We start from the raw sequence: 26,374 nt of genomic DNA on the forward strand, positions 1-26,374 counted from the left end.
ACGTCATCACCTCAGGTGAGTGGATGTAGATGGTGCGAGGAGATTCTTAATCCTAACTACTTCCTAAATGACATTAACACACTTTACACTACCCGGGGTCTTTCCCTGCCAAACCATTGGCCATCTTACTCTATGCGGTTCTAAAAACCAAACTCCCATTGCACATACTGTGGCGCTCTCCAATTTGGGGTCTCAATCCCCCGATTCAACTCCCTGTGCCTTTGCACAATTTCGGGGCTGAGTCGTGTGGCTTGCCTAACAGGTCTACCTACCTGTGCGCCTCCGCCAAGGAAGTTGCCACCCGAGCTTACCTGCTCCTCACTAACCTACAGGGGGAAGGCCCTCCCTGGCGCTTACCCCTTCGGTGCCCTCTCTAGCACTGGGCTACCCGGGTCCTTCTTCGAGATCCTCGGGCCCCATTGAACTCTAACTGGCTCCCAGAGCCTACCTGCGGCCTCACGTGGCCGACAGACTAACAGTGGCGGAGCGCTCAACCAACCATACCTCTAACAGGCCACATGCCCAGCCATTTTCCACGACACTAATGCACCCATCCAAACACCATTCTTCCACACGCACCACAGATGCCAATATCCAACCACAATTTACCTACACCCTCTACCTAACTCTTAAACTACCCTCCTCGGGTATTCGTGATGGGGGTCCATCTTCCCCATCCGCTCCCTTCGCACCAACCACTCCACTCCACGTTTTCCACCATACTCACTCCACACCATCCATTCCATACTCCATTTACTCCAGACCATTTATTCCCCACAACTATTCTCACCTGTATTGGCACACCTGTGCCCACACACACCTGGTGGCTCTTGCACCCTCCTTTCCTCCCAGGACCATTCACTCAATACAATGCACAATCACAATTATTCACTCATACACTGCTCCATACACTTTCACGCTCAATACAACTCACAATCACCTCACACTTTTCACAATACGCTGCTCCATACACTTTCAACACACACACACAGCATCATCTGATCTAACTACTCCCTTCTAAAACTCGCGCTTCCCAGTCGCCCCTTATACTATTGCGCTCCCTCGTCGTTATAATCCAACTAATCTACCTACGTCCCCTACTACAGGTACCATGTCGCTACTTAACCCTAGTTACCTATGGTCATTTCTCTAGATCCCTAATCCATTATCCAAACCCTCCCTGGCTTGGTTTACACCGCCATAACCCCATAACTAATGCTCATGTGCCCGGAGGATGTGAGGGATGGCAGAGTTGCCATTCCTCCACATCGGGCATCTCCCATTATCAATTTTGCCCATCCAATTTTCTGCCAATCCAAAATTTGCCAATCTTTACTGCCAATCATTTTTGCCCATCAATTTTGCCAATCATTACTGCCAATCCTATTCACTATCCCCAATTTCGAGTCAAAACACTATCATCATCACAGTCCACTATATCTGAGCCTCGGTGCGTCGTTATATTTTCAAAGCTCGGCTTCGAAAGCCGAGTTATGAATTTGGGTGGTTTGGTCGCCTGCAGGTTGGGTCCGTCCAGCATTCGGTTCAGAGGAGGCGGCATGCTCGGGCCGAGGCTCCACGGTCCATTGCGGCGCAGAACCTTGCGGTCTCCGGCCCGATGACCGAAGCTCGCCCGGTTGGAACCCCGTCCCCGCCAGGGGGCGAAGGTCCGACCTGGCCCTCCTCCCCCGGAATCGCGCCGATCGCCGCTCTGACGCGGCACCGACCATTCAGTGCGGGACCCGGCCCGAATCGTGCACGACACTCCGAAGAGGAGCGACGCGCTTACGGTCCCGGCCGGTCCTCGCTGCAAACAAAGCGCACCGTGCACCGAGTGCTCGCGTCGGCTATCCGTCGCCCTAAACGCTGCCCCGGTCCATGTCAATGCCTTACTCGCATGCTCACATGCATACGCGACCCCTTTCACACTCACCAAGCCCGGCGTCTCAGCGCCTCTCATGCATTCCACACACTCCGTCCATTCCACCACCGCACTCCCTGTTACACACCACACCTCTCGTGCACCTTCTTGCGCACACTCTCCTGTTACATCCTCTGTAACACTCACCATCACGCGCTCCGATGTGCCCTCCCGCACCCGCGCCACCACCAACTCACTCTCCGTGTCACACTCCATACACTCCGACGTGCATTCTCTCTCGCACTCGGTATTACTCCCACACTTTATAACACACTCACTCGCCGACGCACACTTTTTCCTCACACGCGTGCCATTCTTTCTCACACTACGCACCACGGACCTCCCACAAACGCCCGGGTGCCATGTCGACCCCAATCGCACGACAAACCCTCTCGTGCCAAACACTTTTCCGAAAAACCTTTTCGCACCATACACAGCCCGACTCACCTTCGGGGTTCTTCTTCTTCACTCCAACGCACCTGCAAATCTTTATAAGGATTATGCAGCACGACATCATGATGTGAGCCTAGACTTTGTGCACAATCCATTTCTCCCTTCAATTCCTGGGCTACCTCCGTCGTCTTTTCAATTTCAACTATACCCATTATTTCTTTTTCTTTGTTCACCTCGACGACCGCTGACTTTATTAAAATTCCCCCTTCTACCTCAGCGGTCGCCGGCTTCCCCATACCCCGGGTTGCGATTTCTAACCCGGTCCACCCGGCTGTGCTTTGCTCCGCCTCGCTCAATCCGCGCTCCTCGACTCGCGTTACCTCATCGCGTACCCCTGGGACCTGCTCGCCCAACTCGCGGTTAACCTCCCTCTCAACCTCCTTTACCTCATATGTGGCCTTGTCCCTCGCCAACCCCTCATTTATTTCTTTGGCTTGGCCATTTATGCCCTCCAATTTGCTTCCTAGCCTCCCTAATTTGGTTTTCCAATCATTTCCCATTTCTTTAATTTGGTTTCCCAATTGCTCACTGGTACCCCTCGCTTCGTCCCTCATTTCTCCCATATCCATCCTCAATCCCCCAAATTGGTTTCCCATTTCCTTTCTCAGCATCGCGGTGAATTACATCACGAAGTCGCCCACATCAAAGCCCGCTGGTAGTGGCACAGCGGGCGCGGCTACCGCGGCCACCACTTGCGAGGTGCCATCTTGTGCGCCTGAAACCCCCTCTACCACATCCTCATCGCTCTCCTCCCTTTCTCTCAATTCCTCCCTGGGGTCCTGGGTTACCTCCAAACCCTCCTCTTCTACCCCCACCGGCATCCGATCACCTTGACTATCCATGGCACAACTTAAATTTGGGATATTAATAAAATTTCGGCCACTCGGAATTTTGACCAAATTTTTTGGATGTTTTTAAAAATTTGGTTCGGGCCTCAAATCCCACTCCTGACACCAATTGTTACGGAATCCGGGGGACGGCACTCCTGTTAGCAAGGGGGGGGGGGGTGTCAATCCCCTTGTCCTGTTAAGCTGGCCGTCTCCGCCGGTCCTGGAAGTATGACGTCACTGATGGCCGATGGTACGTAGGGTCGTAAGCCCAATTAGTCTTAGTACCTAAGTATTACCACCGGCCGTCAGCGAGGAAATACTCCCGCCCATGCCGCAGCGTAATTAATGGATTGCGCCGAGCGAAGCGAACTGCGGCGCGGGCCATTAACAATGACTAAACCCGATTGCGAAGCAGTTCGGTCAAAATCGTGCCACAGGTACTCAATTGGGAAATCACTAAAGCGATCGGATGAGAAAGAAACGAAAGTAAGGAGGAACAGGTATTTATTACTATTATTTACACAACCAAAGAAACCAAAGGAGAAGCAAAGAAACGAAAGTAATTTACAGAAGACACAGGGCAATTCTTAAACAGGCTTAACTTATTCCCAGGAACAAGACAAAACAAGCCAAACTCATGTACACTAATGGGGAATTGCAGGCAGGAATGAATGGCTGGATGAGAAGGTGGGACCACAGGGCTGGAAGGATGAGGTTCAGGCCCGTGCAGAACGGCAGGGCTGGAGGTGAGCGGCCGCCGACTCCCCGCACTCTGGTTCACACGGCGGGGTTGCTCGCGGCAGCGCGTCAAAGGTTCACACGGTAGGGGCTGTTTGAAGCAGCGTCTCTCTCTCGTACCTCACTCCACAGAACTCCGAACTTGGTCAACACTCAAGCGCCTCCCTTCACAAAACTGCTTGGTTCGTGCTCCCTCACTCATCTGCATAAGCAGTCCCTCACTCCTCCTTTTATTGCCCTCCCCGAAATCAAGCCGCGGGCTACGAGGGCACACCTACCGGGTCGCTCACCGCGGTGCTGATTGGCTGTTAGGGCTGGCTGACTCCACCTCTGATGACGATGAGGTGCAATGCCCCCCCTTCTTCTCCGAGATGAGCACATGGCAATGGCGGCTTGCAAGAATGGAAAACAACTCGCACCCTTTTTGAAAAGAACGAAAGGGATCTATCTTATTTGATTGATGCAACGCAGATTCAACTATGGGAAACATGGCCTTACCTGAAACACAGAATAATGATATAACTACGAAAGGGCCTATGATTTGCTACGTGTTGCAATGTGGACTAACTAAGGTGCGATTATTTCATTTAACAGCCCATTAAGGGGAAATGTACACAGGGGTTTATTTATAAGGCAATTTAATACTAAATTTACATGTGAAGGTTCTAAAAACTGCAACAATATATTTGGACGTATACATGTACATTTACAAACTAGATGGTATTCATAGAACACTTACCCTGCGCTTGGTGTTACCTTACTGCTTTACCTTGCTTTGTTACCTTACTTGGTGTGAGTCAACACTTCTGTGTTTTACTATTTTTTTCTTTCTCTGATCCAACCACGTGACCACGTGACCGATGGTCATAAATTTACATTCTCCAATATAATTGTTGCGTAGATCATGCTCAACAAATTTCAAAATGATCAGACTAAATGTTGTACTTGTCGAATTATGACGTCATAATGAAGGCACCAATGACGTCATCGTTAACGAGATGGCATTCACAGAATACTTACCCTGCGCAGTCAACTTGGCACGAGCCAACTCTTCTGTTTTTGAAGGGGTTTTCTCTTTGATCTAATATGGCTGCCAAACCACGTGAGTGATGACATCATAAATTTATATTCTCTAATATAATTGTTGCGTAGATCACGCTCAAGAAATTTCAAACTGATCAGACTAAGCCTTTTCACTGCATAAATATGACGTCATAATGAAGGCACCAATGACCTCATCGTTAACAATACTTATGCCCCATGAGGAGTTCTTTACAATGAGCCACGTTTCAATTTTTCCATGGAGCGGTTAAGGAAATATAGATGTCAAAAGTTTTTTGGTTTTCCAAGAGACCCATACCACGTGACCTATGACGTCGTAATTATCACTAAATATTTATGCATGAGTCTATGCGTACTATGGTGAAAGTTTTGTGGCAATCGGACCAAAGGTTGCCGAGACAACAAATTTAAACAAGATGGCGCCATACCACGTGACCTATGAGGTCATAATAATCAATAAAAAATATACACGAGTAGACGGATACTATGGTGAAAATTTGTGTCAATCGGAGCAGCGGTTGCTGAGAAAATGAATTTTTAAAATGTAGACATGTACGACATACGTACGCTAGGGTGACACTTATAAGGTCTAAAATTCTAATTTTTAAAAATCTTATTCTCTCAGCCCTCAAAATGGTTAGGTTGGTGGTACAACAATGTTTGTAAAATTTGGATACACAAGTGTGTGTCTACCCTCAGGAGGGCCAGGAAACACTATCTCTCCACTCTCAAGAATGAACTCTCAAACCTGTCTCCCTCCTCCAAATCCTGGTGGTGTTTGATCAAATTTGTTTCTGGTGTTTGTTCCCCCTCCATGCCCTCCCTTACCACAAATGGCTCCACAGCTGACACCGCACGTGACGAAGCCGTTTTGCAGTTTTGCCAGCATCCCACTTATGGTTAAACTGCCAAAATCAAGACTCTCTGCTCACCTTCACTCTTTCATTCCTCTTTTTCTCCCACTTCTGGAGCAAAATCCCACACTCGCTTCAATGCCTCACATTCACTGTCATGTGGGGTTCTGTCACATTCACAATCGCTATGTCGTATGTACTCCCGATATGTGTTTCCTTCGTTGTAAAAACTACCAAATCAACAGTTAAAAGGATTTTGAGCCGATAGGTGGTACGGCCTTGGCAAGATCGATGGAGACAGCGTTCTGTTAGCGTATACACCGCCCAAATAGCTATGTGGAATTCTCTTATGTAGAGATTAAACGTCGTTTGAACTTTGGCCGAGGTCATTATTTACTTTTAATGATGTTTATATACGAATGATGTTTAATGATGTTTATATTGGTTTTGGGTCGTCCTTTCCGCATATCTCGTGGGATTGTGAGTTGGAGAGACAGCCGTGATGGCAGGGAGGGGGTTGGAATTCTCTCAAGCAGGGATTCAACCCATGTCCTTAAAAAAGGTCTTTGTAAATTTGACAAATTTGATTTGACATTTGAAATTTGAAAAAGGTCACCGAGTCCGATCGGTGCAGCCGTGCAGCGATCGGTGCAGCCGTTTGTGCGGCACCCGGGAAAACAACATCACCACAATTAAAACATCGTCACAATGAACGTTATGCGAACGCGAATGTTATGCGGGAGTCCAAACCTGAGAATTCTGGAGACCAAAGCTGAAATTGGAAAAACTAAATAGCCTATTTTACTCCTGGAGATCCCAGGATTACCCACCCAAAATATCGTTGCGATCAGTTCAGCAGTTTTTGCGGTACCTTCGCACGGACAGACAGACGGACGGACATTTGGTGAATTATAGCAAGATTGTTTTTATTTTTAGAGGTAACTCAATGAGGTCAAACGTCATAGCCTACTCTCACCGGGTTAATTCCTGACAAGGACCGATATTATTTTTCTTTTCCTGTTCTTTTTCAAATGTGGTTTATCATTGATGTACAACAATTTATGCTAAATTAGGCGATTTTTGGTTTTTAGATCACCTGGAACAAAGTTCAGGGGAGCTTATGCGATGGCGCGTTGTCCGTCCGTCCGTCAACACTTGAAACTTCTTCTCTGAAACCACTAATGGGATTGCGACCAAATTTTTCACAAATGATATTTGTTGTGTTGTGACTAAAGTTTGTTCACAGCATTAAAAAAAAACATCGGGTCTAAGAGGGTTTGCGGGGGTCAGAGTGGATCAAGGTTTGACCCCTAAAATAGGAATTAGCTTTTTCCTCCGAAAATAAACACATTATTTCGATGAAACTTTACCAAAACCTTAATCACCCATGATGTACCAAAGATGGTTCATGGCATAAAAATTTTTTTTTGCCCCTTTAGGGGTTCACGGGGGGTCAAAGCAGGTCCAGGTTTGACCCCCCCAAATAGATATTTGCTTTCTTCTCAGAAACTACACACACAATTCAGACGAAACTTAACCACAACCTTCATCACCCGGGATGTACCAACGTTTGTTCACGGCATTAAAAAAAACCTGCCCCTTTGGGGATCTACTGGGGGTTGCCCCCCAAAATAGGTATTTGCTTTCTTCTCAGAAACTACATTTGCAATTCTGATGAAACTTGACCACAACCTTAATCACCTGTGTTGTACAAAGTTTGTTCCTGGCATTTAAAAAAAATCGGGGTGTAAGGTGCACTTTGGGGGGCTTTCCCCCAAAAATAGGTATTTGCTTTTTTTCTCAGAACCCACACACACAATTTTAATGAAACTTCACCACAACCATCATCATCCGTGATGTACCAATGTTTGTTCAAGGGTTTGGAAAAATTGGGGTCTGAGGAGGTACATGGTTGTAGGAGGGGGGGGGCATTGCCCCCCAAAATAGGTATTTTTTTGTTTGTTTGTTTAAAGTCTTATGATTATGTTAGTATGATTCTACATGCTGCCCTGTGTTCCAGCAACCATTAAAATTGGTTTAAAATACCTTTAGTCGGTGCAGTATACTGTTTATTCCACCAGGTGAGCGCCAGGGGTATTGCCCCTATGTTTCCATCATATGTTATCTTACTATAATTCACCAAATGTCTGTCTGTCTGTCTGTCTGTTCGAATGTGCCGCAAAAAACTGCTGAACCGATCGAAACGATATTTTGTGTGGATAATCCTGGGATCTCCAGGAGTAAAATAGGCTATTTAGTTTTCCCAATTTCAGCTTTGGTCTCCAGTATTCTCAGGTTTGGACTCCCGCATAACATTCACGTTCGCATAACATTCACGTTCGCATAACGTCCATTGTTCTCATTGTGACGACGCACAAACGGCTGCACCCGGGAAAGCAACATGTCTCCATCGATCGCTAACAGATCGCTGTCTCCATCGATCTTGCCAAGGCCGTAACAGCTATCGGCTCAAAATCCTTTTAACTGTTGATTTGGTACAGTTGCACGTATCGGGAATTTGGTACACGTATCGGGAATACATACGACATAGCGATTGTGAACACGATTATCGATCATGATTCGCGATCACGATCATCACGATCATCACGATCATAGTGTATCGATCACGATTTGAAACACGATGGAATAATATTGTCGTGCGACTCTGGTTAACACCAGAAGGTCGCGGATGGACCGAAACGGATTTAATGGAGGTTGATAACCAATACGGATTCGGCTATATGTCGTGCGGGAGGAAGAAGGAAAATGGAGGCTGCGCAAGCGCTTAACTGCGACACTCCGACCCCATAGGGGCAATCAACTCAAGCGGGCACAGGTTTGAATGGGAAAGGAAAATAATACAAGGGTTTATTGAACCGGAACGCAGGAACAGGAAAACGCGGTAATAAACTAATAAAGAAGCCTAAATTGGGACGTCCCCACACACAGATATCAGAAACGAGACACAGGAATATGAATTAAAGGAAAATAACACGTTGTGTAAAATGTAATGGGGATTGGCCTTATCTGTCCCTCGTCTTGCCTTGGTATCGTCCACCACGCAGCTCCAAGCTCCGCTCGTGCTCACGCGCCACCAGGCCTTGCTCCAAATTCCAAAGCACCCACGTGATCCCACAGCAGGAAAAGCACCGCGCGTCCAACGCAGGCTAGCGGCTCCAAGCAAGGTCGATCTTCACACACGATCGGCCTGCCATGTCCCAATCACCTCTCCCGAAGCAAACATGCAAGAAGCAAGTGAACTCCACTCGGGCTATGACTCGACTCAACTCGGGCTGCGCAAGACGAAGCGCCGGATGTCCAAAAAGGCTAGCTGCGCAAACAAAAGCACGAACCGCAAGAGATGCAAGAGCCGCAAGAGACCCGTGCTGCCTAGGACGAAGAAGAGAAGAGAGAATGATGTCCAAGCACCAAGAGAGCAAATGGCGTTCTTGGGCTATCTTAAATAACCTTGCCGGTGACGTCGGCCTCGGCACGCCACAAACCAGCGACCTCCACCGAACCTTCCAGCTTCGCGCCTCTCGCACTCGTCGGCTGGAGGTTCGCGCCCAGCGCGCCGAACAATCACAGGACCGTAGCGTGGCGATAGCTCGTAACATGTAGCGTGGTGATAGCACGTAGCGTGTAGCATCGTGATAGTGCATGACACTCGATGTGGTTAGGTCTGTAGGAGGTGTAATTGGCGGCGGCCATCATCGGCGGTGCCCCGGCCTGGTTTCTTTGCCTGTTCCTTCCGAAGTCACTGTCGGGGAAGGGAGACATTTAATATTGCACTAAGGAGATCCTAACTAAGTGTCTAAGTGGTGTGCATTGCCATAAGGGCCAAAGGTTTGGCTGACCAGGTGAGACATACAGGGGCTTTATTCTTTAATCCATAACTCTACTTATCACTCGAACATCCTGGTATGTTCACAAGTATACTCTTACCGGACAAAACGCCTAGACATGAAACTTATTACAGGTCAGATTCCTTAACGCGACAAACGAAGCACGTTACCGACACAGATCTATCTGGCTCTACATATCACTACCCCCACCGACATAACAATATTTACTGATATGAACAGTGACGTGGCTTTTATTGAAATTCTAAAGATACCGTTTAGATTTTGATGATTTGCGTGTGATATGATTCAACTGATGTTTATATGAATGGTTTAAAAAAAAATTTAAACCCTTCAATTTCTGATATTTTGCCATTGCCATATGCAGATTCGCCACGGTCCCACGATCGATGTTTCTATACGTGAACGTACCCGTTTGTTTGCGAACGGGTACGTTTTTCATGGAAGCCCTTCACGAACTTGCTGTCCATGTCTGATGTGCGACTGAAGGTGCTACAGGAATGTGGAATTTATTGGTTTCATGCTTTAGCATTCGCCGTACTATATCTGCATTGCCGGTTTGCTTTTGGCCTCCCACCCGTGCAGAGCACGGGTATCTCTCTAGTATGCGAAATATAATTTTTATCTCGTATGTATGATAAGAGATGCAAAAATGTGGAATTTTCTGGGATTGAAAATACTATATTACAGTGTAACAGTAACAACTACAACTAAACTAAGAGGAGTATTATAGTTGGTAGAGCCTTATATAATACTAAAATGTGTCAATCATCCAAAGTCTTCTTTAGGGCATCAGGGTATCGCTGTCAGGGTTCAGGTACGACCTGAAGCACAAACTGCAGCTCTTCTTTCAGCAGCCCGGAGTCCAGGCCAGCCATGCATCCACGTCATCCCTTCTCTGAGTGAGCAAGAACTCTTGGTCTTCAGGAATTTTAATCAGAGCGAGTGCATCTGCATGTGCGAAATCAAACAGATCATCGAGAACGTCACAAAATTTGGCCTCATCGTCCTTCTGTGTTCTCGTCTGGCACGCTATATTCTTTTTAAGCGGTCTCCAATCATTCATCAAACAAATTCTCAAGCTTCAACTGTGTGTTGGACAGCTCTTGTTGGGATTCTTGCTTTTTCCCAGACTTATACAACTTTGCCGATCAGGAAAGCTGATGCTTCATGCCTTGTTTACTTCATATCGAGGTGTTGATGGAGGAACAGTCCAAGAGACTGCGTGATGGATGGCAGCTTTGAGCCTGTGACCTCAGAGATCCCCACTACCCAGCAAATAGTTTACTTGTATGAGCATGATTGTTAGCCATCATGAGAAATCTAATATATCTGAAACGAGGGACATATAATACAACAACAACAACAACATGCATTTTAAGGCCATTTTCCCTGCTAGAGCGGGTGTTAGCCTTGCGGTCCCCATGACAATCTTCTCCATTTTGCCCTATTTTCTGCATCTCTCCTTGTTAACCCCATTGCCCGCATTTCTTCTTCCACCATCTTTAGCCAAGTCTTTCTCGGTCTTCCCCGTCCTCTACTTCCTTCTACATTAATTTCCATCGCTCTTCTCAACCAGTCACTTTCATCCTTCCTCAACACATGACCAAACCATCTCAACCTGTTCCTCTTCACAGCATCAATCACAGGCAATATTCCCATCATCTTTTGCAATTCATCATTTGTCTTCCTCTCTCTCAACGATACTCCGCACATCCATCGAACCATTCGCATTTCCACCCTTTCCAGCCTTCGTTGCTGCTCTACATTCATTACCCATGTCTCGCTCACATAAATCATAACACTTCTCACACATGCAGCATACACCCTTCCCTTCAGCTTCAGCGACACTCTCCTCCTCATCAGCACGCCACTCAGTTCCCGAAACTTTTTCCATGCACATCTCACTCGAGCAACCGTTGCCGAGTCTGATCCACCTTCTCCATTCAGCATGTCTCCGAGGTAGCAAAATGTTTTCACACCTTCCATATTCACGCCGTCTCCAAGATCTAACTCAACATTTCCTCCATCTGCAGCTCCCTCTGTGCACACCTTACATTTGAATGTAGCTGCCACACTGGTAAATGACCCTCTCAGACCACTACATTTTTGATGAACCCACTCAGCGCACATTGTGCATTGAATGGAGTTCACTCCGACACCCTTCCTGCACACAGCACACGGCCACTTCCCAGTTCTTTCCACCTCACCACATGCTTTACCACTTGCCATCACCTTCGTCTTTCCGATATTCACCTTCAGACCTTTTGTCTCCATACATTCCTTCCACTTGTTCATCTTTTCCTTCAGTCCATCCATACTTTCCGCAATCAACACCAGATCATCTGCATACAACAACTCCCACGGTAAACCCTCCTTTACGTTCTGAGCCAGCACCTCCATCACAGCTACAAATAGTAGTGGACTTAGTACCAACCCCTGATGCACTCCCACCTTCACCTCAAACTCACCACTGTTCCCGTCCTTCGTCCTTACAGCTGTGCGCGCTCTTTTGTACATTGCCATCACGACTCTGATCAACCATTCCTCCACTCCTAACTTCCTCAATGCCCATGTCAATACTTTGCGTGGAACCCTATCGAATGCTTTCTCCAGATCAACAAACCCAAAAAACAACTTCTTCCTCTTCTCCATGTACTTCTCCTGCAACTGCCTCACAATGAAAAGCGCATCTGTCATTCCTCTTCCTGGCATAAATCCAAACTGCATTTCTTCGATCTTCACTTTCTTCCTTATCCTCCTCTCCAACACCCTTTCCAATACCTTCATTCCATGCTCCAATAACTTTATCGCTCGGTACGAGCCACACTCCAGAGGGTCACCTTTCCCCTTGTATAGAGGTTGTATAGAGGTGTTTCTAACATATAATATTAGAAAATAATACTTAACTTACCAATTAAATATTATAGCATTGAATAAAGTACTTTGGAGACTTTTAAAATATATAAAACCATAAAAACTACCATACATGTGAACATGTAAATTTGTGTTAATTTTCATAGTTTTAGGTTAAACTTTGAAGCTTTTGAGCTATCTCTAAATTTTGAGCAAATTAATTTTTATTTTACCCACATTGTTTTTTTTTACACCAAACTTAACTGAATTGAGGGGTGAGAGATAGAAGTTTTAAAGCTTCGAAAATAAGTGTCACCCTAACGTATGCACCCAATCACTTAACCCCGCATTTCGCTTCACGAGCGCAAGCGGCTAGCGTAACTAGAACGGCACTCAGTAGATCGCATACTGAACAGTCCTATCCACCTCATTCACCACATTTAGTCATAATCCATCCACAACTTTTCGAAATATTATACTGTATAATCGCTTTTGGGCCTATTTCCCAATGGTGAAGAATCAATTCAAAAATAAAAAAAGTTCATGCCAACTGTGCGAGTATATACAGTGCATTCAGAAAGTATTCAGACCCCTTCACTTTTTTCACATTTTGTTATGTTGCAGCCTCATGCTGAAATCGTTTAAATTCATTTTTCCCTCATCAATCTACACTCAATACCCCATAATGACAAAGAGAAAACAGGATTTTAGAAACTTTTGCAAATTTATTAAAAACTGAAACATCACATTGACATAAGTATTCAGACCCTTAACTCAGTACTTCGTTGAAGCACCTTTGGCAGCGATTACAACCTCGACTCTTCTTGGGTATGACGCGACAAGCTTTGCACACCTGGATTTGGGGATTTTCTGCCATTCTTCTCTGCAGATCTTCTCAAGCTCTGTCAGGTTGGATGGGGACCGTCGGTGGACAGCCATTTTCAGGTCTCTCCAGAGATGTTCGATTGGGTTCAAGTCAGGGCTCTGGCTGGGCCACTCAAGGACCATCACAGAGTTGTCCCCAAGCCACTCCTGCGTTGTCTTGGCTGTGTGCTTAGGGTCATTGTCCTGTTGGAAGGTGAACCTTCGGCCCAGTCCGAGGTCCTGAGCGCTCTGTTTCAGGTTTTCATTGAGGATATCTCTGTACTTTGCTCCGTTCATTGTTCCCTCAACCCTGACCAGTCCCCCAGTCCCTGCTGCTAAAAAACACCCCCACAGCATGATGCTGCCACCACCAAGCTTTACCGTTGGGATGGTATTGGGCAGGTGATGAGCAGTGCCTGGTTTCCTCCAGACATGATGCTTAGAATTGAGGCATACAGTTAAATCTTGGTTTCATCAGACCACAGAATCTTGTTTCTCACAGTCTGAGAGTCCTTTAGGTGCTTTTTTGCAAACTCCAAGCGGGCTCACATGTGTCTTTCACTGAGGAGAAGCTTCCGTCTGGTCACTCTGCCATAAAGCCGAGATCGGTGGAGTGTTGCAGTGATGGCTGTCCTTCTGGAAGTTTCTCCCGTCTCCACACAGGATCTCTGGAGCTCAGCCTGAGTGACCATCGGGTTTTTGGTCACCTCTCTTACCAAGGCCCTTCTCCCCTGATTGCTCAGTTTGGCCGGGCGGCCAGCTCAAGGAAGAGTCCCGGTTGTTCCAAACTTCTTCCATTTAATAATTATGGAGGCCACTGTGCTCTTGGGAACCTTCAATGTAGCAGAGATTTTTTTTGTAGGCTCCCCAGGTCTGTGCCTCGACACAATCCTGTCTCTGAGCTCTGCAGGCAGTTCCTTCGTCCTCATGGCTTGGATTTTGCTCTGATATGCATTGTCAGCTGTGAGACCTTATATAGACAGGTGTGTGCCTTTCCAAATCATGTCCAATCAATTGGATTTACCACAGCTGGACTCCAATCAAGGTGTGGAAACATCTCAAAGATGATCAAGAGAAATGGGAGGCACCTGAGCTAAATTTCAAGTGTCATAGCAAAGGGTCTGAATACTTATGTCAATGTGATATTTCAGTTTTTTCTTTTTAATAAAATTGCAAAACTTTCTAAAATCCTGTTTTCTCTTTGTCATTATGGGGTATTGAGTGTAGATTGATGAGGGGAAAAATGAATTTAAACGATTTCAGCATAAGGCTGCAACATAACAAAATGTGAAAAAAGTGAAGGGGTCTGAATACTTTCTGAATGCACTGTAGCAATTTTTGCACTGTACCATAGTGGTACAGTGCAAATGCACTGTACCATAAAAATGCAATTTTTATGGTTTTCTGATAGAGGACAATCCATTGAAAGAGACACTGCTGCTATATTTCGTGGATTTGAGTCTATGTCACAAACATCCTTTTATAATGTGTACCACAACAACAACAAAGATGCATTTGTACTTGTCAATTGAAACTGGTCGGTGCTGCTTCATGTGCATCTTCAAAGTAGCCTTCGTGGTGTAGCTGCGAACGCACGAAGTGCAGACGAACTTCCCAATGATCCTCTTCTGGTCCACTGTGAAGAACATTCACAACGGAAAGTCATGCATTGGAAAGAACCTCAAAAAGGTATGTTTCAAGCATATGAAATAAGACAATATCGTGATTGTGCATTGATATGCAAAAGCAATGTGGTTTGTAATTCTTCCGACTCACTGTCTTTAACCTTTAACTGTCTTTCAGAAGTTCCAATGCAAATATTGCAGGGCGGACAAAGTGCATATTATTAGTGTTGCCGAGCAACCATTAGGAGTGCAAGCTCCATTGCATTGGGTCATGTGACCTACTGTGAGCAGAGTGAGGAAGCACTTTATTACTTGCAAAATCGAAGATCTTTCAAGAACATTGGTCGATTGAGTTTGTTATTACTTGGGAAAAAGAATTTTTTTGGACAAATACGTTGATCACTCCGGTTTGTGTATTTGTCTGTCCGCTCACTTATACTTGCCTACAGGTCACATAGTCAGGGCCCTTAGGGATATTTTGGGGCCGTTTGGTTCAAATTCTTCCAAAAGCACCAAATTTGGCCCAGATGTTGCCCATGCCAAATTTGGCCAACATGATTGTTCGTAAAGCCTCTAATATCTTTCCCTCGCGGTCCCCATGTGCTGTTTTTGTCTTTCCCTCGCGGTCCACATGTGCTGTCTTTGTCTTTCCCTCGTGGTCCCCATGTGCTGTCTTTGTCTTTCCCTCGTGGTCCCCATGTGCTGTCTTTGTCTTTCCCTCGTGGTCCCCATGTGCTGTCTTTGTCTTTCCCTCGCGGTCCCCATGTGCTGTTTTTGTCTTTCCCTCGCGGTCCCCATGTGCTGTCTTTGTCTTTCCCTCGTGGTCCCCATGTGCTGTCTTTGTCTTTCCCTCGTGGTCCCCATGTGCTGTTTTTGTCTTTCCCTCGCGGTCCACATGTGCTGTCTTTGTCTTTCCCTCGTGGTCCCCATGTGCTGTCTTTGTCTTTCCCTCGTGGTCCCCATGTGCTGTCTTTGTCTTTCCCTCGTGGTCCCCTTGTGCTGTCTTTGTCTTTCCCTCGCCGTCCCCATGTGCTGTTTTTGTCTTTCCCTCGCGGTCCCCATGTGCTGTTTTTGTCTTTCCCTCGTGGTCCCCATGTGCTGTCTTTGTCTTTCCCTCGTGGTCCCCATGTGCTGTTTTTGTCTTTCCCTCGCGGTCCACATGTGCTGTCTTTGTCTTTCCCTCGTGGTCCCCATGTGTTGTCTTTGTCTTTCCCTCGTGGTCCCCATGTGCTGTCTTTGTCTTTCCCTCGTGGTCCCCATGTGCTGTCTTTCCCTCGCGGTTGTCAGCTCTTTCACGAGCCTCGATTCAGTATAGAAAAAAAAAATGCCATACTCTTTCGATTTTTGACGGGCGCCAAGACGGGCGCCCCCCCCCCCCCCCGGGGGCCCCATATTGGCGAAATACTAAATGGCCGCCACCCGGATTAGAGGAAAATCAGTTAAATAACCAAAAGGGTTGGAATCATGTACGATACCACTTTTCAGGGGTTTTCGAGGTCGAGGAATCCAATTATCATGTTATTTTGATGATTCGAGGTCAAGGTCAACCCTCAAGGTCATCTTAAAGGTCATTTTTGAGTCAAACATGTCGGTTTTGAGTTTTTTGTCAAGATTTACGCGAGGTTCACCATTTTATGTTTCTGGGTTGGGTAATCGAACTCTGACCTTATTTTTGACAATTAGAGGAAATATTTACATGTCTATTTCCTAATTTTCAGGCATATGCAGTTCATCAGTCTAATTACAAAGGCACGGATTTTGATGTTTTATGAACTGTATGCCATATCCTTGTGTTTAATTTTTGTGCGATCATGATCCGGGTTCATGTATACATGATTGTATACATGTCATAAATATGACGTCATAGGTCATGTGACCTGGCGGCCATATTGGATTTTATGAAAACCTTAAAAATGGATCCCTGCCTTCATTTTTCGATCGATTCATTTTGAACTTTGACCACTTATAGTACGCCATGTGATTGGATGCATATCCTAATTATGACGTCATAGGTCAGGTGACATGGCGGGATGGACCGGTATGGTCCCCGGATCATACCGTCCTTGGCGCCCATCAAAAATCGAAAGAGTATGGCATGGGCAACATCTGCGCCAAATTTGATGCTTTTGGAAGAATTTGAACCAAAATATCCCTAAGGGCCCTGACTAACAATTTTAAACCGATATTCACGAAACTTCACCAATTTGTAGGGTTGGTGGTCTGACAGAATCCTATTTATTTTGAGGTCAAAAGGTCAGCATAGGCCAAAAAGTCAACAACCTTTTCAAATTGCTAAAATCCTCAGTTTTCATCTGATTGACATGAAATTTGAATAGGATTTTCATATCATCTAAATGAATTCAACCACCAACTAGAACGGCACTCAGTAGAGAGCATACCTCCAGCTGGTTGGCCATATCACTCAATGGTGAAGAATCACTTAAAAAATTACACGAGCTGGATCCGGATCCGGATCTTCAACAAAATTGAATCGATTCTTCCTTGTCACACACACAACCGGTCCACCAAGTTTCGTCCAAATCCATCCATAACGTTTTGAAATATCCAGCTATATGTTGGATCTAGCCCTGTCACTCAGTGGTAAAGAATCACTTCAAAAATTAAATAATTCTCATATCCGAATCCATATTCAGATCACCAAAATCGAATCGATTCTTCCTTGTCACACACACAACTGGTCCACCAAGTTTCGTCCAAATCTATCCACAACTTTGAGATATTTCACAAACAAACAAACAAACAGACAGGGGTGAAAACATAACCTCCATCCACCTTTGGTGGCGGAGGTAATGATGTTTGAGGTCAACACAGGCCAAATTTCTAAAATTGTCAATTTTCATCCGATTAACTTAAACTTTGAAGACGATTTGCATATCAGGTCACTGAATTCAACCACTAATTATTTTAGAGGTCAAAAGGATGCTCCACTGAGTGCCATTCTACTTTGTTCTGTTTTGCCAAGTGTCGCTCTCGGAGTGATTTTTCATTTGTTTGTCTGTCTGTTTGTCACCGCGCCTACAGGTCACAATTCTAAACCGATAATCATGAAACTTCCAGGCCTTTAAAACAGCTGTTCACCACCATCTCTTATGTTCCCCCATACAAAACCTTGATCTCTTCTACCACCGTTAATTCACCCCAAATCCACTTTTTTTTTGAAATGTACCGACTTCCTTCTTTCCTGGAAGTTCTAGCAGTGTCCATGTGTTTTATACTTCCCCTCCCCCCACCCCCCACCCCCCGCCTTCCCATGCCTCCTCTCCACAAGCCCTCTCCCACCCACAGATCTTCCGTTGTCCCTGTTCGCTGCTGTTGTACTTGCGTGCTTCCCTCTCTCTCCCCATCTTGTCTCCTGCTCCCTTTATTGTATGTTTTGTGTGTCTGTTTTTTTTTTGGTGATTGATGTTAGCTCTTACACGAGCCTCGATCTTGTATCAAAAAAACCCCCCAAAAGACCACCAAGTTGTAGAGGTCGTCACAATTGAGAAGCCTATAGATTTTGAGGTCTAAGGTCATCTGGAGGTAGAGTTTCTAAAATCGGCATTTTTTTCATCCAATTGATTTGAAAAGTGAACAGCATTTGTATGTTGTCACTAAATAGGGAAACCAACTCTTTTTGAGGTCAAAATGTCAAATGTAAACTCTGGGTCAAACTTCTAAAATCATCAATTTTCATCTGAAAAATCGTCACTTTTCATCCTATTGACCTGTACTGAGCTTTGATGAAGATCGTCATTTTTAATCTTGATTAAATGGACAATTTGATGGATCAATGGCAACCTTTTTTGGTGGGGGGGGGGGGGGGGGGGGGGGATGGGGAATTTTGCAAGTATTGTGCTCTGCGTTGTTGGTGGAAAAGGGAAACATACGCTAAAAATATAAAACAGATAAAAGGGAAAAAAAAATTTTTTTTAATATTTATAAAGATAAAAGGGATAAAAACAGAAAAGGGTTGAAGGGAAAGGTGTATGCTGCACGTGTGAGAAGTGTTATGATTTATGGGAGCGAGACATGGGTAATTAACGTAGAGCAACAACGAAGGCTGGAAAGGGTGGAAACACGAATGGTTCGGTGGATGTGTGGAGTATCGTTGAGAGAGAGGAAGCCAAATGATGAATTGTGAAAGATGATGGGAATAGAGCCTGTGATGGATGCTGTGAAGAGAAACAGGTTGAGATGGTTTGGTCATGTGTTGAGGAAGGATGAAAGTGACTGGTTGAGAAGAATGATGGAAATGAATGTAGAAGGAAGTAGAGGACTGGGAAGACCGAGGAAGACTTGGCTAAAGGTGGTGGAAGAAGAAATGCGGGCAAGGGGGTGAACAAGGGGAGATGCAGAAAATAGGGCAAAATGGAGAAGATTGTCATGGGTCCCGCAAGGGTAACCCCCACTCTAGCAGGGGAAATGGCCTTAAAATGCCTGTTGTTGTTTGCTGTTGTATTGTGCTCTGCATGACGTCTTCTTGTTTAGATATTATCCTTTACGTAAGTTGTCCGACAGTTTAAAAAAAAAATCCTTGGATATTGGCTTTGAATTGTATCAGTTTGCAAAATTTATCACCTATTAATTAGTGATGGGCTCAATGTGATTTACCTTCGACCTCATGCCAAATGAAAATCAGTTGGCAAAAACTATTTTGCTATTAGATATGACGAGAGAAATACCCGTGCTACACAAGGGTGGGAGGCCAAAAGCAAACAGGCAATGCAGATACGGTGAATGCTAAAGCATGAAACCAATAAATTACGCATTCTTGTAGCAGATTTCAACTGTCATCATGCCAGTTGGCTGGGTGTGGGTACCTCTCTCACCAGCCATGGCTCCTCAGCAAAGGACTTCTGCGACTCACTGGGAATGACACAATCTGTCAATTTCCCGACCCGGATCTCAGTCAACGGAACATCTTCTCTTCTGGACTTGGTTATGTCTAACTTCCCTGAAAATGTCTGCTGCTCTTCTTCTGCTCCAATCGGATCATCTGATCATGTCCTTGTTAAAGTGGACATCTCTCTGACCATCCTCAGGGAGCCTGCTCAGCGTCGACGAGTCTGGCATTTCACTCAGGCCAACTGGTACGGTCTTCAAGCAGCCATCAATCATCTGGACTGGTCTCCCATCTCTACCACCTCTGACATCAACTCATCCTGGGAATTCTTCCAAAGTAAATTTCTCTCTCTCATGCACAGATTTATCCCATCTCGTCTTCAGTTGTCATACCCTTCCTCCCGTCCATGGTACACGGAATCTTGTGGTGAGGCTGTTGCCCAGAAACAACTTGCCTTCGTCTCCTGGAAAGCAAATCCAACGGAAGGAAATCTCATTTCCTTTCACAAAGCCCGAAACAAGTGTGTGTCCACCCTCAGGAGAGCCAGGAAACAATATCTCTCCGTTCTCAAGACCGAACTCTCTTATCTGTCTCCCTCTTCCAAATCCTGGTGGCGTCTGGTCAAATCCGTTTCTGGTGTTTGTTCCCCCTCCATCCCCTCACTTACCTCAAACGGCTACACAGCTGACTCCGCACGTGAAAAAGCTGAATGCCTCAACTCTGTGTTTGCCTCTAAATCTTGTGTCCCAAACCCATCCCTCTCTGTACCCACCATACCCAGTCGTACCCTGCTGCTCCTGGACTCCGTGTCCTTTCCTCCTGACAAGGTGGAAAAGTTTCTGTCAACCCTCAACTCTGATTCTGCAACTGGACCCGACGGCATCAGCCCACGGGTCCTAAAATCCTGCTCTGCCGCTCTATCTCACCCTCTCTCTGTTCTCTTCACCCTCTCTTTTGCTCAAGGTCAACTGCCATCTGCTTGGAAATCAGCCAACATCACCGCTTTGCACAAAAAAGGTGCAAAAACAGATCCTAGCAACTACAGACCAATGAGCCTTCTCCCAATTATCAGCAAAGTCATGGAATCCATCATTGCTTCGGATATGAAATCTTTCCTCTTCTCCAATGGCTTGATCTCTGATCATCAATTTGGTTTCAGACCAGGTCACTCTACTCTGGACATGCTGCTTCTGCTGTCTCAACAATGGATGGAGGTCCTCAATGCCAAACAGGAAATTAGAGCTGTCTCCCTCGACATATCACGTGCCTTCGACACGGTCTGGCACCCCGCTCTGCTCACCAAACTCTCCTCCTTTGGTATCCATGGAAATCTCCACGCATGGCTGGCGGACTTCCTCTCTAGTCGTCATCAACGTGTGGCCCTGAATGGGTTTCTCTCATCTCCTCTTCCTGTTCAGGCTGGAGTTCCCCAAGGCAGTGTTCTGGGCCCCGTGCTTTTTCTGGTCTTCATCAATGATCTCTCTGACTCTCTTGAAAATCCTCTCTATCTCTTTGCTGATGACTCCACTCTCTGCCGCTCCATTCCTCTTCCCTCAGATCGGCAGTCTGCAGCCTCCTCACTCTCTGAAGACTTGGACAAAATCACAGACTGGTCAAACAAGTGGAACATGTCTTTCAATCCTGACAAATCTCACACTCTTACTATGTCTCTCCGAAAAGATGGACTGGACAACCCTCCCATCTACTTTCTCAACAATCCTCTCCAAGAAATTCTGTCGCTCAAGCTTTTGGGTCTCACTATCTGCCATGATCTTTCTTGGGAAAACCACATTTCCAAGCTGGCCTCCAAAGCCAGTCGCCGACTGGGCATCCTCCGTCGTGCGAAGTCCTTCCTCGGCACACCTGAGCTCCTCACCACATACAAGGCTTTCATCCGCAGCTCAATGGAATACTGTTCTCCCCTATGGGCCGGTGCTCGTGCCTCACACCTAGCTCGGCTTCACGCTGTTGAAACCAAAGCTTTCAGAATTATTGGAATCTCCCGTGATGAAGCTATCTCTGAGGGCCTTTCACTCACTCACCGCAGGCAGGTAGGTGGTCTTTCTGTCTTCTACCGACTCCTCTCCGGCCTTGCACCCCCAGCTCTCTCTCTGTGCTCTGTCCCCCAAATATTCCTACAGGTCGCACAAGATCTGCCAGCAACCCTCTGATGGTTAAACTGCCGAAATCTCGGCTCTCTGCTCACCTTCACTCTTTCATTCCTCTTTTCTCCCGCCTCTGGAACAAACTCCCTCACTCCCTTCAATCCCACTCCTCCCTCCAGGTCTTTAAAACAGCTGTTCACCACCATCTCTTATCTTCCCCCATCCAAAACCTTGATCTTTTCTACCCCCGCTAATTCACCCCAGATCCACCTTGTTTGAAATTCCAACTTCTTTCCTGGAAGTCCTGGCAGTGTCCATATGTTTTATACCTCTCCCACCGCCCCCTTCCCATGCCCCCCCCCAAAGCCCTCGCCCTCTCTCAGATCTCTCGATGTCTCCATGTCTCTCGGTCCCTGCTCTCAAATGTTGTGTTTGTGTCCTTCCCCCTCTCTCCCCATCCTGTCTACCGCTCCCGATGTTATATGTTTTATGTGTCGGTTTGTCTTTCTGTGTGATTAATGTTCGCTCTTTCACGAGCCTCGATCTTGTATACAAAAAAAAAAAAAAAAAAAAAAAAGCACCTTCAGTCGCACGTCAGACATGGACAGCAAGTTCGTGAAGGACTTCCATGAAAAACGTACCTGTTCGCAAACAAACGGGTACGTTCACGTATGGAAACATCGATCGTGGGACCGTGGCGAATCTGCATATGGCAATGGCAAAATATCAGAAATTGAAGGGTTTATATTTTATTTTAAATGATTCATATAAACATCCGACATCCGTTGAATCATATCACACGCAAATCATCAAAATCTAAACAGTATCTTTAGAATTTCAATAAAAGCCACATCACTGTTCATGTCGGTAAATATTATTCCATCGTGTTTCAAATCGTGATCAATACACTATGATCGGGATGATCGTGATCGTGATCGATAATCGTGTTCACACCGATCGAGATTTAACGGATGTTTATATAAATCGTTTCAAAGAAAAAAAGCCTTCAATTTCCGATATTTAGCCTTTTCATTTGGCCCTCCCAATTGAAGCCCCGCCCATAGGGCGGGTACCGTTGCTCGACGTAAGAAGACGTCACAATGAGCGTTATGTGAACGCGAATGTTATGCGGGAGTCCAAACCTGAGAATGCTGGAGACCAAAGCTGAAATTGGGAAAACTAAACAGCCTATTTTACTCCTGGAGATCCCAGGATTACCCACACAAAATATCTTTGCGATCGGTTCAGCAGTTTTTACGGTACCTTCGAACGGACAGACAGACAGACATTTGGTGAATTATAGTAAGATTGAGTACCCAGCTAGTGCTGTATAGTGGTAAAGATTGCTCCGATGCTGTACTGTGGCATCAACACAAGTAGATAGTTGGTTGGGTCAGATAAATACCATCTCGTTGAGAAATCCTCATTTGACAAGTTAAACCACAGGTGATGTGTTTCGTGAAAACTGACAGCAGGTAAACCAAATGAGCTTGGATGATTTAGAGGTTGGGTATGTCACAAGGATGAAGTGATTAGATTTTGGTGAAGATTCAGATCTGGATCTGGATACTTTCAAGTGATTCTTCACCATTGAGAGAGATCTGGGCAAAAACGATATATAGCATAATACCTCAAAAAGTTATGGATGAATTTGGATGAAACTTGTATGACAAGTTGGGTGTGTGGCAAGGACGAATGGATTAAATTTTTGTGAAGATCCGAATCCAGATCAGATCATTTTTAAGTGCTTCTTCACCATTGAGTGATCGAGGTAAAAACAATTTATAGCATGATATCTGAAAAAGCTATGAACGGATTCGGATGAAACTTGGTGGATAGATTGGGTGTGTCACAAGGACAAATTCATTCGATTTTGGTGTAGATCTGAAGACGGACCCATATCCGAGATTTAAAAAAAACTAATTGATTCTTTACTTTGGCTTTTGGGCCTCACTATCTGCCATGATCTTTCCTGGGAAAACCACATTTCAAATCTGGCCTCCAAAGCCAGTCGCCGACTGGGCATCCTCCGTCGTGCGAAGTCCTTCCTTGGCACACCTGAGCTCCTCACCACATACAAGGCTTTCATCCGCAGCTCAATGGAATACTGCTCTCCCCTCTGGGCTGGTGCTCCTGCCTCACACCTAGCTCGTCTTCACGCTGTTGAAACCAAAGCGTTCAGAATCATTGGAATCTCCTGTGATGAAGCTACCTCCGAGGGCCTTTCACTTACTCACCACAGGCAGGTTGGTGGTCTTTCTGTCTTCTACCAACTCCTCTCCGGCCTTGCTCCTCCAGCTCTCTCTGGGCTCTGTCCCCCAAATATTCCTAAATGTAGCACAAGATCTGCCTGCAACCCTCTTATGGTTAAACTGCCAAAATCAAGACTCTCTGCTCACCTTCACTCTTTCATTCCTCTTTTCTCCCGCCTCTGGAACAAACTCCCCCACTCCCTTCAATCCCACTCCTCCCTCCAGGTCTTTAAAACAGCTGTTCACCACAATCTCTTATCTTCCCCCATCCAAAACCTTGATCTTTTCTACCCCCGCTAATTTCACCCCAAATCCTCTTTTTTGAAATACCAACTTCTTTCCTGGAAGTCCTTGGTGTCCTTTTGTTGATACTTACCCCATCCCCACCCACCTCCCCCCCTTCCCACGCCGCCTCCCCCCAAGCCCTCTATCTCCCACACATTCCCGATGTCCCTCACAAATGTTGTGTTTATGTGGTTCCCGTTCTCTCCCCATCTTGTCTACCGCTCCCCTTTTTATATATTTTGTTTGTTTGTCTGTTTGATTTGTTTGTGCGATAAATGTTAGCTCTTTCACGAGCCTCGATTATGTATACAAAAAACAAACAAAAAAAAAAACCACAGCGATAGGGCCAAAAACGATATAGAGTATGGCATCTCAAAAGGTTGTGGATGACTTGTGACAAAACAAGGTGGGCGAGTTGGTTTAGGTGATAAGATCAAGCCGATTAGATTTTGGTTCACGTCCAGATCCGGAAGAGGGTCAGAGAGCGGTATTCAGGATTGCAAAGCAGATAGCGAAAGAGAGGTGTGATGTGATGGGGGGTGAGTTGCTTGAAGGATGAAGTGGGACAAATCGTTATGGACCCAGATGGAATTAAAGGAAGATGGAAGAGGTATATGGAAATGCTGTTGAATGCAGAGAATGAATGGGACGGCAACATAGAGTAACCCAGTTTTTGGACCGGCAGAAAAGATAACTGAGAAGGAAGTTGAGGAAGCGATAAAAGCAATGAAGAGTAGAAAAGCGGGAGGGCCGCCGGGTGTTTTGGGAGATATGTTGAAGGCAGCAGGAAGTTGGGGTGTGAAGAGAATGACAGATCTGTAATCTGGTGGTGAAAGAGGGCCGCATTCCAGTGGCTTGTGAACTGAGTACCCTCGTCCCTCTATACAAGGGGAAAGGTGACCCTCTGGACTGTGGCTCATATCGAGCGATAAAGTTATTGGAGCATGGAATGAAGGTATTGGAAAGGGTGTTGGAGAGGAGGATAAGGAAGAAGGTGAAGATCGAGGAAATGCAGTTTGGATTTATGCCAGGAAGAGGAACGACATACGCGCTTTTTATTGCGAGGCAGTTGCAGGAGAAGTATATGGAGAAGAGGAAGAAGTTGTTTCTTGGGTTTGTTGATCTGGAGAAAGCATTCGATTGGGTTCCACGTGAAGTAGTGACATGGGCATTGAGGAAGTTAGGAGTGGAGGAATGGTTGATCAGAGTAGTGATGGCAATGTACAAAAGAGCGCGTACAGCTGTAAGGACAAAGGACGGGAACAGTGGTGAGTTTGAGGTGAAGATGGGAGTGCATCAGGGGTCAGTACTAAGTCCACTACTATTTGTAGCTGTGATGGAGGTGCTGGCTCAGAATGTAAAGGAGGGTTTACCGTGGGAGTTGTTGTATGCAGATGATCTGGTGTTGATTGCGGAAAGTATGGATGGACTGAAGGAGAAGATGAACAAGTGGAAGGAATGTAAGGAGACAAAAGGTCTGAAGGTGAATATCGGAAAAACGAAGGTGATGGCAAGTGGTAAAGCATGTCGTGAGGTGGAAGGAACTGGGAAGTGGCCGTGTGCTGTGTGCAGGAAGGGTGTCGGAGTGAATTCCATTCAATGTACAATGTGCGCTGAGTGGGTTCATCAAAAATGTAGTGGTTTGAGAGGGTCATTAACCAGTGTGGCAGCGACATTCAAGTGTAAGGTGTGCACAGAGGGAGCTGCAGATGGAGGAAATGTTGAGTTGGATCTTGGAGATGGCGTGAAGCTGGAAGGTGTGAAAACATTTTGTTACCTAGGAGACATGCTAAATGGAGAAGGTGGATCAGACTCGGCAA

At 45.8% G+C, this 26,374-nt stretch overlaps 1 protein-coding gene across 1 annotated transcript in view; it reads right to left on the minus strand.

Moving 5' to 3' along the window:
* LOC137416938 (E3 SUMO-protein ligase ZBED1) overlaps positions 1 to 26,374 on the minus strand; it is a 38,621-nt gene that overhangs the window by 9,732 nt on the left and 2,515 nt on the right. Inside the window, exon 3 of the mRNA XM_068102639.2 lies at positions 14,963 to 15,077. Coding sequence (XP_067958740.2) covers positions 14,963 to 15,077 — 115 coding nt within the window. The remainder of the gene's footprint in view (positions 1 to 14,962; positions 15,078 to 26,374) is intronic.

Source organism: Myxine glutinosa, chromosome 1 (assembly GCF_964187855.1).
Source record: "Myxine glutinosa chromosome 1, kmMyxGlut1.1, whole genome shotgun sequence".
NCBI lineage: Eukaryota > Metazoa > Chordata > Myxini > Myxiniformes > Myxinidae > Myxine > Myxine glutinosa.